The following is a 14,936-nucleotide window of genomic DNA, read 5'->3' as shown; positions in this document are numbered from 1 at the left end:
GGCTTGCCCCATAAGGCCGAAATCTTCCGGAACACCTCCGGATTTAACTTCCACTCTCCTTGACGAATCCGGTGTCTGCAGAGATAGTCTGCTCTCAGGTTCAGGTCTCCTCTTAAGTGAACCGCTGATATTAAATTTAGTTGGGATTCTGCCAGGGAGAGAAACTGAAAAGACAATGACATTAGACTTGCACATATGGTAGTTCCTTGTCTGTTGATCAGGGACACAGTAGTTGTATTATCTGATTTTTTTTTTACATCTTTACCCCTGATAGAAGTAGCTAAGGATTGAAGGGCCTTAAAAACTGCAAGAGTCTCTTTGTAATTTGAAGATCTAGTCTGGGACTCCGGATCCCAAGACCCCTGGCAGTTTATCTCCCCCATGTGCACCCCCCACCCAAAGGGGCTAGCATCTGTGATTATTAACGCAGAACATCGAGGGTTCCAATCAAGACCTCTGGATAAATTTTCCTCCTGCAACCACCAAACTAAGAAAGAGATAACATCTTTAGACAACTTAATTTTCCTATCCAGGCCTGACTGAGAACCGTCCCAGGAATCTAACAGTTGTAATTGCAAACTCCTAGAATGCAGCTGACCCCATGGCACTGCAGGAAAGGCGGCGGTAAACAGACCTAATAGAGACATACCCTTCCTAATAGTTATAAGGGGAGCCGAAGAAACTTCTTGCACAAAAGAAAAAATTCTCTCAATTTTCTGTCTGGGAAGAAAGGACTTTTGCACCTCAGAATCCAATAAAATTCCCAAAAACAACTTCTGTCTTGTTGGAAGGGGAGAAAATTTTTCCCAGTTAATTAACCAACCCTGTTTTTCCACAATTTTCTGTGTATGAACTAGGAAATCCTGTACCTTTTCCTTGGACTCTGCCACCAGCAGGAAGTCGTCCAAGTACGGGATGAAGATGCCGTCCCCCTCTCTGATGTGGGCCGCCATCTCGGCAATGATCTTTGTGAAGACCCTTGGAGTGACGGCAATCCCGAATGGTAGGGCACAGAACTGTAGGTGCAACAGATGGGAGTTTACATGAACTGCAAACCTTAGGTACTTCTGAAAGTCCTTGTGGATGGGCACATGGAGGTAGACGTCCCTTAGGTCTAAAGATGCCATATAACAGTCCCTTGTTAGCAGATTTATCGTTGACTTCAGGGTTTCCATCTTAAAACGATGGTAAGTGAGAAACTGATTCAGAGGCTTCAGATTTATGATGACTCTGAAGGTTCCGTTCGGCTTTTTTTTATAAGGAAGAGAGTTCAATAGAAACCCTGACCTACTTCCTCTGTTGGCACCGGAACCAGAACCCCTTTTTCCATCAGGGATAAGGCTTCCAGCTGGAGAGAAGACAGACCCGAGGGACCCGGTGGACATTTTGTGACTATGTAACGGGTAGGTGGCAGGCTGCAGAACTCGAGACGAAGACCATCCCTTATGGTCTCTAGGCCCCACGAACTCCTTGAAATTAACTGCCACTCTGCCAAGAAGTTTTTTAGCCTGCCACCTACCCGCAAGACCCCGTCATTGGGGGCTGGGCTTTTTAGAGGAGGAAGAGGAGGGCTGGTCAAACATAAAGCCACTACCTTTACGGGAACCCCTCCATCTAAAGCCTGACTGTCCTCTACCTCTATCCTGGCCCCCTCCCCTTCGCACGAAAGGACCGGTATTGCCTAGATGACTGAGGAAGAGGGAAGCCTTTCTTCTTATCTCCCGCCTTTTCTAATAAATCTGTGAGGACCGAACCAAAAAGCAACTCGCCCTCACATGGTATGGCACACAATTTATTTTTGGAGCTGAGAGCCCCCGACCAGTTATTTACCCATAGAGCCCGCCTAGCCGAATTAGTCGAGGCCCCAGCCCTAGCGGACAGCCTCAGGGTATCCGAAGAAGAGTCCGCCAAGAAGGCGGCTGCTTGCCTAATAGCGGGAAGAGAGGCAAGCAGTTGCTCCTTAGGAAATTCATTTTGGATATCTGCTGAGACCTGGTCAATCCATAATATCATGGACCTAGCCACTGAGGTACCTGCTATGCTTGGTTTAAGAGCTGCCCCCGTGGACTCCCAGGCTCTCTTAAGGAACCCCTCCGCCTTTTTATCCATGGGTTCCCTAAGCGACCCCAAATCTTCAAAAGGTAGAGAACCCTTTCTAGAAATTTTGGCAATAGCCACATCAATTTTAGGCGGATGATCCCAGGAACTGGTCTCTGCATCATCAAAGGGGTATTTCTTCTTTATGGCCCTAGGAATAAACGATTTCTTATCCGGGTTCTCCCATTCCCGTTTAATAAGTTGGGACACAGTCTGGTGAATAGGGAAAACTTTCCTTTTCTTTACTTCAAGACCCTCAAACATGATGTCCTGGATAGATGTCTGCTCTCTAGCCTCCTCCAGACCCATAGCTGATGTCACTGCCTTGACCAACTGCTCCGTATCTTCACAATGAAACAACGGTCTGCCTGACATATCATCTTCAGACCATTCCGAGTCTTCTCCTGCATAAACGTAAGAGAAATAGCTGGAGCAATATCATATACACAAAAACATACATCAAAGTAAAGGTCGGACAAGCCGTAGACTATACCCGAGTCCGAATGGGCCATAATTAAACCCTCTTCCTCAACATCAGATAGCACTGGGACAGAAGAGGCAACTGCCGGCTGAGGTGTAGGGGACGTAAGCGCTGGCAAAACTCCTCTTAGGGAGGCTTCTATCTGGTTCTTGACCATGTCCTGCATCTGCAGTAGTAATGACGGTGTTTCTTGCGCAATAACCTTATTAGTGCAGCTGACACAATTAGGTTTATTATAGTCAGCCGCAAGACTGACTTTGCACATCGCACATTCCTTATTCTTAACCTTTTTAGATTTCCTGGGACCCTCATCCTAAAAAACAGTAATCATACCAAGGGTCAGGGAAAAAATTATTCACAAACCAAAACGCATACACTTACCACCTCGCCCCACGGTACTGTAAATGGGACCTTGGAAGAAGATTCTGAACTAGCCCTCCTGGAGCCCGTACCCTCACTGGAGACACTCATCTTCTGGGCAAACACCCCCTCCTGGAAGCTGAATCACCGACGCTGGCTGTTCAGTTCACTTTAATGGAGGCAGAACTGCAGCCAAAGGGACTCCTTATAAATCTGCCGCTCTGAGCCGGCATCTGATGTCATCAGTGAGCGCCGCATCATCCCTCCTCCTCCCCAGCCCCATGTGATTTTAGCCCCGCCTCCAAAATAGCCACAGCCATCGGCGCTCCCAGCGCAACCACGCCGAAGCACCGGACCCGTCCTTCACACCACCAGCCTTAGCTGAAGCGGTAAGTTTCCAACAAAAACTGCCGCAGCCCCTCCTACACTACGAGCGGGCTGTGTCGAGGAGCGGGCGGAGGGAGCAGGAGGCGGGCGCAAGTCAAAGGACCTGCAGCCGGGGATGAACGAACCGGCTCCACACCGGGAGCCATACGGGGGACCTAGCTACCCTGAACTACAGGGATTTCTAACTTCCCAGGTCCCCCAGCCAGATCTCACACACAGCCCAACAGGCTATGAGCTTACTCCAGGCTTCCTAGGGACAGGAAACCACTGATGAAGGGGAAGGAAGTGCTTCCTTTTGTGCTCTAGGTTTCCTGTCCCTGGGGGAGGAGTCCATCTCTCTGGTGGTGCTGTCGTGACAGGGGGAAAATCTGCCTTGTGAAACTGTATGGTAGAAAGGAAATTGACCCATTTTATTAAAGGCCTCTCAGTTCCCATCTGTCAACTTCTGGACTATGGGGGTAACAGTAACCGCTGCAGCCAATGACGAGCCTCAGTGTTGATGTGTCTCCAAGCGGTATGTTACATGGGGCTTGTGGGACAAGTCACCGATGAGATCAGTCATTGATTGTAGCAGTATATGTGACCCCATCAATACAGAAGTTGATAGACAGGGACTGATGATTGACTGATGGGGAACATAATTGACTAAGGCTACTTTCACACCAGCGTTTTTGCTGGGTCCATCATGGATCCGCAAAAACACTTCCGTTGTGTTAATGGATCCGGTTGTATTATCTTTAACATAGCCGAGACAGATCAGTCATGAACACTATTGAAAGTCAATAGGGGACGGATCAGTTTTCTATTGTGTCCGAGAAAACGGATCCGTCCCCATTAACTGACATTGTGAGTCATGATAGATCTGTCTTGCTCTGCACCACATCGCGGACAGAAAAACACTGCTTGCAGCATTATTCTGTCCACGATGGGGATGCAACCAAATGGAATGCACTCTGGTTTCATTCAGTTCAGTTTTGTCTCCATTGACAATGAATAGGGACAAAACTGAAGCGATTTCCCCCAGCTAATGAGATCCTATGAGATCTTTAGAGAAATATGATGTCCATGGCAAGCTTAAAGGGATTTTCCATGACTAAGATATTGATTACCTAATTTCAGGCAGATGGGGAGAGGAGGGTGAGGGAGGGGTTCAACAACTGGGACCTCCGCTTATCAGCTGTTACTGGCAAGTGTGGTTCCATAAGTAAACAGTGTATGGAGCAGCAACGCTACAGCTCTGTAGACGGTGTAGTGGCCATTCATGGGTACTGCTAATGCTCCTATTCAAGTGAATGCAGTACCCCAGAACAGCCACTGCACAGTGTTGTACAGAGCCAGATACACACTGTTTACTTCCTTCCGCTAACAGCTGACCGATGGGGGTGCCCGGAGTCGGACCCCTATTTTAACCCTATAGACAGGTCTTTCATCAGCTGTATACTTCAGGAAGATTTCCAGATGAATACATCATCTAATGCTGCACCATATACGTTTTTATCCCCTGGCTCTCTGTGTAGGAAAGTCAATACAAACCTGAGGAAGACCGAAAGAATATTCTTTAGGCCTCCATCTGGTGACTTAGGGATATCTATAGATATGTTTGACATATAGGCCAAAAACACCTCCTAGTGTATATATTAAATGTAGGGCTCTAAGAAAGTGTGCACAGAGCATTAAAGGGGTATTCTCATCTCAGACATTGATGGAATATCACTAGGATATGCCATCAATGTCAGATAGGTGTGGTCCCACCTCTGGAACCCACTCCTATCTTCAGAAGTCAAGGAGAGTGCACCATGCAAGTGTGGCCACCATCTATTCAGCACTATGGGAGTTCCAAAATTAGACGAGTGCTTGGCTATTTCTGACAGTGCTACAGCAGTGAATGGAGAGGTGGCCATGCATGCATGATGCGCTTTCCATTCACCGCTATGGGACTTCTGAAAATAGCTGAGCATGCTTGCTTGGCTATTTTTAGAAATCCCATAGCAGTGAATGGAGAATATGCAACACATGCGCGCTGTGCTCTTCTTCACTTCAGGGGCCCCTTTCTGGAGATACGACTGGGTCCCAGAGGTATCTGCACCTATCTGACACTGATGGCATATGCTAGCGATATGCCATCAATGTCTGAGATAGGAATACCGATGTAAAGTGGTTGTCTGAGAGTTCTTAAAAATCTGCAGGGTAGCAGCCTGGCTTAGAAAACAAAGAAAAAAATACTTAATTCACCTGCTAAACAGACAACTCTGCAGGCTGTGGATTAATACAGACATACTGTATAACCCATTTTACACACTGTTATGCATCTTGTCTGTAACATGTCATACCTGCCAGGGAGGATTCTGAATGCTCCAGCATGCTCAGGAGCCTGCAATTACGCTCTGGATATTCCTGCCGAAAATAAAGGACAGACAGCTGTCAGAATCTAGCAGGCAGACAGAGAGAACACTTGTTTACCGGGTAAACTATACAGAACAATATTACTAATGAAACAATTCTCCACAAAAAACAATGGAACTGACTCAATCCCAGTATGTGACGAGAAAACCATCCAACGTGTTAAGGACGTTATCTTCACACAATTCCTGTTTGCTTTCGAATGGTTAATTTTCATAAAACATGGAAAATCTGATCTACTGTATGTTCAAAGGAAATGTGAAAATACCTGTGCATCAAATAAGTGCATATCATTTTGTGTACAATGAACCCGCTCACAGACCAGAGTTTTTCCTCCACAGAAAGGCTACATGCTCCCACTGACAGAGTAGTAGTGCACTGCATGAAGGCCTGCTGCACCTCAGTTTGTGCGTCCAATCATTTAGAAAAATGATAATAGTTCAGGAATGTGCACAGAAATCCTTTTTTTAGGTAAACTAAGGGCTCTTTCACACTTGCGTTCTTGTCTTCCGGCATAGAGTTCCGTCGTCGGGGCTCTATGCCGGAAGAATCCTGATCAGGATTATCCTAATGCATTCTGAATGGAGAGAAATCCGTTCAGGATGCATCAGGATGTCTTCAGTTCCGGAACGGAACATTTTTTGGCCGGAGAAAATACTGCAGCATGCTGCGCTTTTTGCTCCGGCCGGATCCGGAATCAAGGCCGGATCCGGAATTAATGCCCATTGAAAGGCATTGATCCGGATCCGGCCTTAAGCTAAACGTCGTTTCGGCGCATTGCCGGAGCCGACATTTAGCTTTTTCAGAGTGGTTACCATGGCTGCCGGGACGCTAAAGTCCTGGCAGCCATGGTAAAGTGTAGCGGGGAGCGGGGGAGCAGTATACTTACAGTCCGTGCGGCTCCCCGGGCGCTCCAGAGTGACATCAGGTCGCCCCAAGCGCATGGATCATGTGATCACATGGATCACGTCATCCATGCGCATGGGGCGCTCTGAAGTCATTCTGGAGCGCCCCGGGAGCCGCACGGACTGTAAGTATACCGCTCCCCGCTCCTACTATGGCAACCAGGACTTTAATAGCGTCCTGGGTGCCATAGTAACACTGAACGCATTTGGAAGACAGTTCCGTCTTCAAATGCTTTCAGTACACTTGCGTTTTTCCGGATCCGGAGTGTAATTCCGGCAAGTGGAGTACACGCCGGATCCGGACAACGCAAGTGTGAAAGAGCCCTTAGACGCATAACTGACCAATTGCAGTCCTCTGTCTAGTTACTATGAGAAAAAGAGTCCTGCTCTCCCTCCTAGGGTCCCATGTCCAATACAGGAACCAGCAGGATGCTCTATCTCCTAGTGCACAGACAGGGGCAGTACAAAATACAGATCGTGGCAAGCCACTGCAGTTATTTCAAAGCAAAATCAGCTATGAAAGCTATTTAGAAAATGATAATTGCAGACATTCCTAGAACATAGCGAAAAAAGAGAGAAATGGAGCTCAAAGTACCAAAGAATAAATATTTTATTAAGTTATATCAGAAACATGATTAAAAGTACATGCAAATATAGCCATGGACAAGGTAGATGGGAGCAGGGAAAGGGAGAGAAAGGCGCCACCCTGGGAGAACACACAGGTCACAACATCGGAAGTACATATAGTGTTACATATAGAATAAAGATCATGGGAAAAACTTGGTACAATGACCAGCCTATACACCAAGAGTATCTTAAAAATATATATAAAAAATGAGAGAGAAAGGTCAGCTGGAGACCAACCACGGCAATGATACCAAGTATGCTCACCTGAAATGGACCATGTGTGAAAAAAGACCCAGGATGGCGCTACCCCAACGCGCGTTCCGGCGTACTTCCGATGTGGTGACCTGTGTGTTCTCCCAGGGTGGCGCCTTTCTCTCCCTTTCCCTGCTCCCATCTACCTTGTCCATGGCTATATTTGCATGTACTTTTAATCATGTTTCTGATATAACTTAATAAAATATTTATTCTTTGGTACTTTGAGCTCCATTTCTCTTTTTTCGCTATTGTACTCGGAGCTTGTACCGAGTTACTTCCTACGGGTGCCCTCTATAGTTACATTGGGTAGGCACTGTCCTCCCTTCCTTTTTGGGACACCCGGGGTCTCCTTTTTTGTTTTCATTCCTAGAACATAATACGTTTTTCCATACAACTGGGTGCACACTTTAACACTTTCCTGGCACAGCGATTTTCCATTTAGTTTTTTACCCCCTGCATTCCCAGAGCCATAACTTTTTTATTTTTCAGTTTACACACACATGTCAGGGCTTGATTTTTGTGGGACAAGTTGCACTTTCTAATGTCATCAATTTATATTGCATATGATGTAGTGGGGAGCTGGAAAAAAAGATTCCAAATAGGATGGAATTAGAAAAAAGAAAAACAATTGCACCAGTTTTATGGGTTTCAGTTTTTTACAGAATTCCCTATGCGGTAAAAGTGATCTGTTCCCTTCATTCTGTGGGTCAGTATGATTACAGTGAAACCACATTTATATATATACCATTTTGGAGTGTGTATGACTTTTTGATCACTTTTTATCGTAGGGGATAAATATATTTGTAATTTAATAGCGCAGGTGTTTAGGAATGCAGTGATGAATATGATCTTTATTTTTATATTAATTATGGGGAAAGGTGGGGGATTTGAATACAGTGCTCGTTTTTCCATGGTTACAGACCACCCTGCAATCCCTCAGTGGTAGCCGTGCTTGCACACTATAGGAAAAAGTGCCGGCCTCTCTGGTGTCCGGGACTGTGGGAGTGCCCATACGCTGGTGCTTTTTCCTATAGTGTGCAAGCACGACCTGCACTGCTGGATTGCAGGGTGGTCGTAACCATGGAAACGAGCAGAGGAAGCAATACGGATAATAACAATACATTAGTAAGTGCCTTGTATTAACTTTCTCTACATGATAAATGCCATTTGCTGAAGTGAGACAACCCCTTTAAATATATTACAATGCAGTGCTGCCATCTGCAAATAACTAAATCCAGAAATAATTATTGGGCACTCGTGTTAAAACTTCTTGTCTTTATTCATAACACTAATATATAACTGAAAACATTCTAATCAGGGCTCAATTGAAAAAAAAACTTTCTTCACTCCAATCATAGTGTAACATGACGCAACATAACTAGTAAAGGTACATAAGGTCTATACGTAGATAAATACCATCGAGGGGATCTTGTATTTCATTTCCAAATCCAATATCCCTCTCTTTTATGGACCTTATGTTCCCAATCCATATTGCACTTTCTCCACTCCTACTACTTTCAGTGTTTCTATACTACCAGCATGAAACTGTATAAAAGGTTGAGAAGCAGCAGAAACTATTCTCTTCCCCAATTGTCGCACCGTACTCCCTACATACTGCATTGCACACAATTGGCATTGTATAGGAGTATATAATGTGTGTGTATGCGCAGATAATAAAGGATTTTATAGGGTGTTTGTCCCGTGCTGGTTGATATAAATGTGCCAGTTGTTATCATGTGTTTACATAATGCAAGGCAGGCATTTCCGCATGCATTCCAGCCACATATTCATTCCACTTTGGTTTCTTTTTGGGAATATACTTGATGCTATCATGTTACCTATGGTCGGTGAACGCTTGGCCACATATCTCTACTCCTGCATGACTGTATTGCAATTGGCTGTGGAGAAATTAACAAATTTACCTTGACGCTTCTGAGTCTCTGGCTCCCCTGGGTTTCTAGCATTGCAGTCTGCAAACAGTTGTCCACATGGGCCTGATAGTCTTTCAGTGGTACCAGTAATTTACAAAGATAACATTTCTCACACCTGTATAACACAAAGGAGCATAGAAGAATTCATAGGGATGCATACAGGTCCACATTAAATGTAACCTCCATCTACCACCACTTGGGTATATTCAATCAAACACAGCAGTTACGGTCAAAACCGTATTTGAAAAAGCGCTTCTGTTGCGGTGCATGGATGCAATAACTGGTTCCCACAGATGAACCATGTAACTAAACGTGTTTAATAAAATAAAACATAAATGCAATGTACCCCTTTGGAGGTATTTGTTATGATTGCATTTTAACTCATTTTGGCTGCAAACCATTTTTTTCAATTGTTTTCTATTAAAAATGCTCATCTATTTCTGAGATTCAAGGGTTAAAAATCAGTCTGTTTACAAGCTGTCATCCGTCATCTGATGGCTCATGTGTAGCTCTTATATCCTGACCTCATAAAACACTTATTTAAGCCTTATTCTTATCAGTTTGATAAAAATTGAGCTATAATGAGTGTTTATGAGATCAGGAGATCAGAGATGAGAGCTACACGAGCCATCAGATGAAGGGGTTAAAAGAAAACAAACTGTGACAGACTCATTTTTAACCCTTGTATCTCAACAACTGCTGAGCATTTTTAATAAAGACCAATTGAAAAAATGATTTTTAGCCCAAAATGAGTAAAATGCAAACATGCCCCAAAAGTGTCCATAGCCTTTAAAGCACACTGTAATTATAAACATAGTGCAACTATAAAGGGCAATGAATTGGCTTCTCTATATAACTTGAGTCTACAGACATCCTGTCCACACATAACATGCGGTGTCAGCGTTGGCAACAAACTACAGAACTACAGCCATCATTAAGAGAATTGCCTTCAATACAACTTACATTATGTAACTTTCTAATGGACAGACAATAACAATTTTTGTGGGAGTGCTTTAAAGGGGTTATCTGGCAAAAAAAATAAAAATTCCCAGATGCCCGCAGCATGCCTCTCTCCTTGGGAAAGAATCATATACTCCTTACCCGTACATACCTACCTGTAACCTGCTACTCCATTCCCACATGTCCATCTTACAGTCCACGATTGTTTACTTCCTCCTCTGCATTGTCACTTGCTCTGCTGAAGCCAACCACTGGCTTCAGCAGTGACGTGTCTCTTGTGGACTTGTCACTGTTAAAGTGAGTCATTGGCTGCAGCAGAGCAAGTGACAATGCGGGGGAGGAAGTAAACAATAGTGGACTGTAAGATGGACCCTCAGGTGACAGAGTGCTGGAACGTAAAAGCAGGGAGCAGGTAAGTATGATTCTTTCCTAGGGATGGCAGGCTGTGGGCATCTGGGAAAAATAATTTGCTGCCAAACAACCCCTTTAACCCCTTCTACACCGGGCCAGTTTTCACACTCCTGACCAGACCATTTTTTGCAAATCTGACATGTGTCACTATATGTGGTAATAACTTTGGAACACTTTTATTTATCCAAGCCATTCTGAGATTGTTTACTCGTGCCACATTGTACTTCATGATAATCATAAGTTTGAGTCAATATATTTCACCTTTATTTGTGAAAAAATCCCAAATTTACCAAAAATTTAGAAAAATTAGCAATTTTCAAAATTTCTATTTCTTTGCTTTTAAAAGAAAAAATGATACCTCATAAAATATTTTATTACTTAACAGTCCCCATATGTCTACTTTATGTTGGCATCATTTTGTAAATGTCACTTTGATTTTTTTAGGATGTTAGATGGCTTAGAATTTTAGAAGAAATTCTTAAAATTTTTAAGAAAATTTCCCAAACCCACTTTTTAAGGACCAGTTCAGGCCTGAAGTCACTTTGTGGCGCTTACATAGTGGAAACCACCCATAAATGACCCCATTGTAGAAACTACACCCTAGGGGTGGGCGATATGGCCTAAAATCTATATTGCGATATAATTTTAAGCATGTGCGATATATATCGCAATATATTGTTTTCTATATTTGGGGGGGCGGGGTGTTTAAACTTTTTTTTACTTTTTATTTAATAACTATTAGTCTCCTTAAGGGCTAGAACATAGAACCCTTGTCATATTCACCCTAATAGAGCTCTATTAGGGTGAATAGGACTTTACACTCTCCCTGCTGCCCTGTGCTTTGTGCACACAGCAGCAGGGAGCTGATCCCCCTCCCCTAAATGGTGCCATCCACAGATCCCCCCCTCCCCTAAACGGTGCCATCCCCAGATCCCCCCCCTCCCCTAAACGGTGCCATCCCCAGATCCCCCCCCTCCCCTAAACGGTGCCATCCCCAGATCCCCCCCCTCCCCTAAACGGTGCCATCCCCAGATCCCCCCCCCTCCCCTAAACGGTGCCATCCACAGATCCCCCCCCTCCCCTAAACGGTGCCATCCCCAGATCCCCCCCCCTCCCCTAAACGGTGCCATACACAGATCTCCCCCCCTCCCCTAAACGGTGCCATCCACAGATCCCCCCCTCCCCTAAACGGTGCCATCCACAGATCCCCCCCTCCCCTAAACGGTGCCATCCACAGATCCCCCCCTCCCCTAAACGGTGCCATCCACAGATCCCCCCCTCCCCTAAACGGTGCCATCCACAGATCCCCCCCCTCCCCTAAACGGTGCCATCCACAGATCCCCCCCCTCCCCTAAACGGTGCCATCCACAGATCCCCCCCCTCCCCTAAACGGTGCCATCCACAGATCCCCCCCCTCCCCTAAACGGTGCCATCCACAGATCCCCCCCTCCCCTAAACGGTGCCATCCACAGATTTCCCCCCCCCCTCCCCTAAACGGTGCCATCCACAGATTCCCCCCCCCCCCCCCGACGCTCACAGGAATACATTTAAAAACGAATCAGTAACTTTAACTTTATTAATTGGTGATCTCTTTACTGTATACCTTACTAGGTCTTAGCTCCGATAACAGCAGGCAGTGCGGGGGGGCGGCGCTCACTCACTGACGTCACGCGCCTGCGCCGCCTAGTGGGAGGAGCAGGCGCGTGACGTCAGTGTGTGAGCGCCGCCCGCCCGCACTGCCTGCTGTTATCGGAGCTAAGACCTAGTAAGGTATAGAATATACCATCGGATTTGAGTTTTCACGCGCTCACTGAGATCGTGAAAACTCAATGATTTACTGTCAGTCCCTCCCCTCCTCCTCTTTTGTCATTGGTGGTCAGCGGCAGCCGCGCACAGTGGGGAGGGAGGGACTCTCTCCTTCTCCACTGTGCCCAGTGTGCCGGCTCAGGAGAAGATGGTGCGCGCAGAGAGCGCGATCATATCGCGGTCCGGCGATATAGGCGATATGCTCAAAATCCATATCGTGGCACAAATTTATATCGCATATCGCCTATATCGTCTATATCGCCCACCCCTACTACACCCCTCAAGTTACTCAAAACTGATATTACAAACTTTGTTAACCGTTTAGGTGTTCCACCAGAATTAAAGGAAAATGGAGATGAAAGTTCTAAATTTCACTTTTTTGTCAGATTTTCCATTTTAATCCATTTTTTTCTTTAACATACGAGAGCTAACAGCCACACAAAACTGAATATTTATTACCCTGGTTCTGCGGTTTACAGAAACACATTTGGTCGTAAACTGGTGTACAGGCAGAACGGCAGGGCGCAGAAGAAAAGGAGCGCCATATGGTTTTTGAAAGGCAGATTTTGCTGGACTGGTTTTTAGATGCCATGTCCCATTTGAAGCCCCCCTGATGCACCCTTACATTTTGGAAACAAGGGGATAAGGTGCTAGTTTTATTGGTACTATTTTGGGGTACATATGACTTTTAATTTAATATATTATGTTTTTGTGAGGCAAGGTAACCAAAAAATTGGCAGCATTTTTATTTTTTACAACACTCATCTGACAGGGTAGATCATGTGCTATTTTTATAGAGCAGGTTGTTACGGACGCAATGATATCAAATATGTCTAACTTTCTTTGTTTGTTTGTTTCAGTTTTACATAATAAAGCATTTTTGAAAAAATTATGTTTTTGTGTCTCTATTTTCTGAACGCCATATTTATTTTTATTTTTCTGCCGATCGTCTTGTGCAGGAGCTAATTTTTTGCAGGAGAAGTTGACGTTTTTATTGGTACCATTTTTGGGAACATATGATTTTTTTGATCATTCATTATTACACTTTATGGGGCAAGGTTACAAAACATTTGTTGTTTTGGCAGTTTTTATTTATTTATTTTTACAGCGTTCACCTGAGGGGTTAGGTCATGTGCCATTTTTATAGAGCAGATCATTACGGACTTGGCAATACTTAATATGTATACTTTTTCTTATTTATTTAAGTTTCACACAATAATAGCATTTTTATGTTTTAGTGTCCCCATAGTCAGAGAGCCATAGCTTTTGTATTTTTTGACTGATTGTCTTAGGTATGGTCTTATTTTTTGCGGGATGAGGTGACGGTTTGATTGGTATTATTTTGGGGGCATACGCCTTTTTGATCGCTTGGTGTTGCAATTTTTGCGATGTAGGGTGACAAAAAAATTGCTTTTTTTTGTCACTTTTTTTTTTTTTTACAATGTTCAGCTGAGGGGTTAGGTCATGTGATATTTTTATAGAGTTGTTACGGTTGCGGCGATAACTAATCTGTATACTTTTTTTTATTTATTTCACTTTAACACATAATAGAATTTTTGAAACAAAAAAAATATGTTTTAAATGTCTCCATGAGAGCTATAGTTTTTATTTTTTTTGCGATTTTCTTATGTAGGTGCTAATTTTTTGCAGGATGAGGTGACTGTTTTATTGGTACCATTTTGTGGGACATACACCTTTTTGATCACTTGGTGTTGCACTTTTTGTGATGTAAGGTGACAAACATGGCTTTTTTGCGACAGATTACATTTTTTTTAATGGTGTTTATCGAACAGTTTTTCCAGCTACAGTGTGCACCGCACAGGAAATTTTTTAAAATATTTTAACAGTTCAGACATTTTTTTTGATGCAGTGATATCTAAAACGTTTAGTTTTTATTGTTTATATATTTTAATATGAAAAATTGGGAAAGGGGATGATTTTAACTTTTAATATTTGTGAGTTTTTTTTGTTTTGTTTTTTTACTTTTTTCACTTTGACCCCTTGTCCCTTTCACTCTAATAGAGATCTACTAGGGTGAATGGGATTTTGATGGGCTCTCTGCTGAGCTGTGACTCATGCACAGCTTAGCAGGGGTTTACTGACAGGCCTGGGAAGCTTCATCAGGGCCCAGGCGGTTGTGGTAACCGATTGGAACCCTGCAATTTCATTGCAGGTGCTCAGTTTGGAAAGCAGAGGGAGCCACATCCCTCTGCCTTATCTCACAGGGTTAAAGGACACGGTTTGCAGCACATGGAGCGAGCTCACCACACCACTCAATACAATTGCGGGTGCATAATGCCATAAATATACGGCATT

General features: G+C 44.2%; 1 protein-coding gene across 2 annotated transcripts in view; it reads right to left on the bottom strand.

Moving 5' to 3' along the window:
* Window positions 1–14,936, bottom strand: part of UIMC1 (ubiquitin interaction motif containing 1) — a 177,273-nt gene that overhangs the window by 30,005 nt on the left and 132,332 nt on the right. Inside the window, exons 11-12 of one of the 2 annotated variants that reach the window (XM_040406660.1) lie at window positions 9,435–9,558; window positions 5,656–5,719 (exon numbers count right to left, since the gene is read on the bottom strand). In XM_040406660.1, the coding sequence (XP_040262594.1) occupies window positions 5,656–5,719; window positions 9,435–9,558 (188 nt within the window). Of the gene's footprint in view, window positions 1–5,655; window positions 5,720–9,428; window positions 9,559–14,936 lie in introns of those variants that run through there. The other variant, XM_040406668.1, reaches the window with a different exon arrangement.

The sequence above is a fragment of the Bufo bufo genome, chromosome 1 (genome assembly GCF_905171765.1).
Source record: "Bufo bufo chromosome 1, aBufBuf1.1, whole genome shotgun sequence".
In the NCBI taxonomy this organism is placed as follows: Eukaryota; Metazoa; Chordata; class Amphibia; order Anura; family Bufonidae; genus Bufo; species Bufo bufo.
Note: the sequence above shows the minus strand (reverse complement) of the source record. Positions and strands in the feature narration are given on the sequence as shown.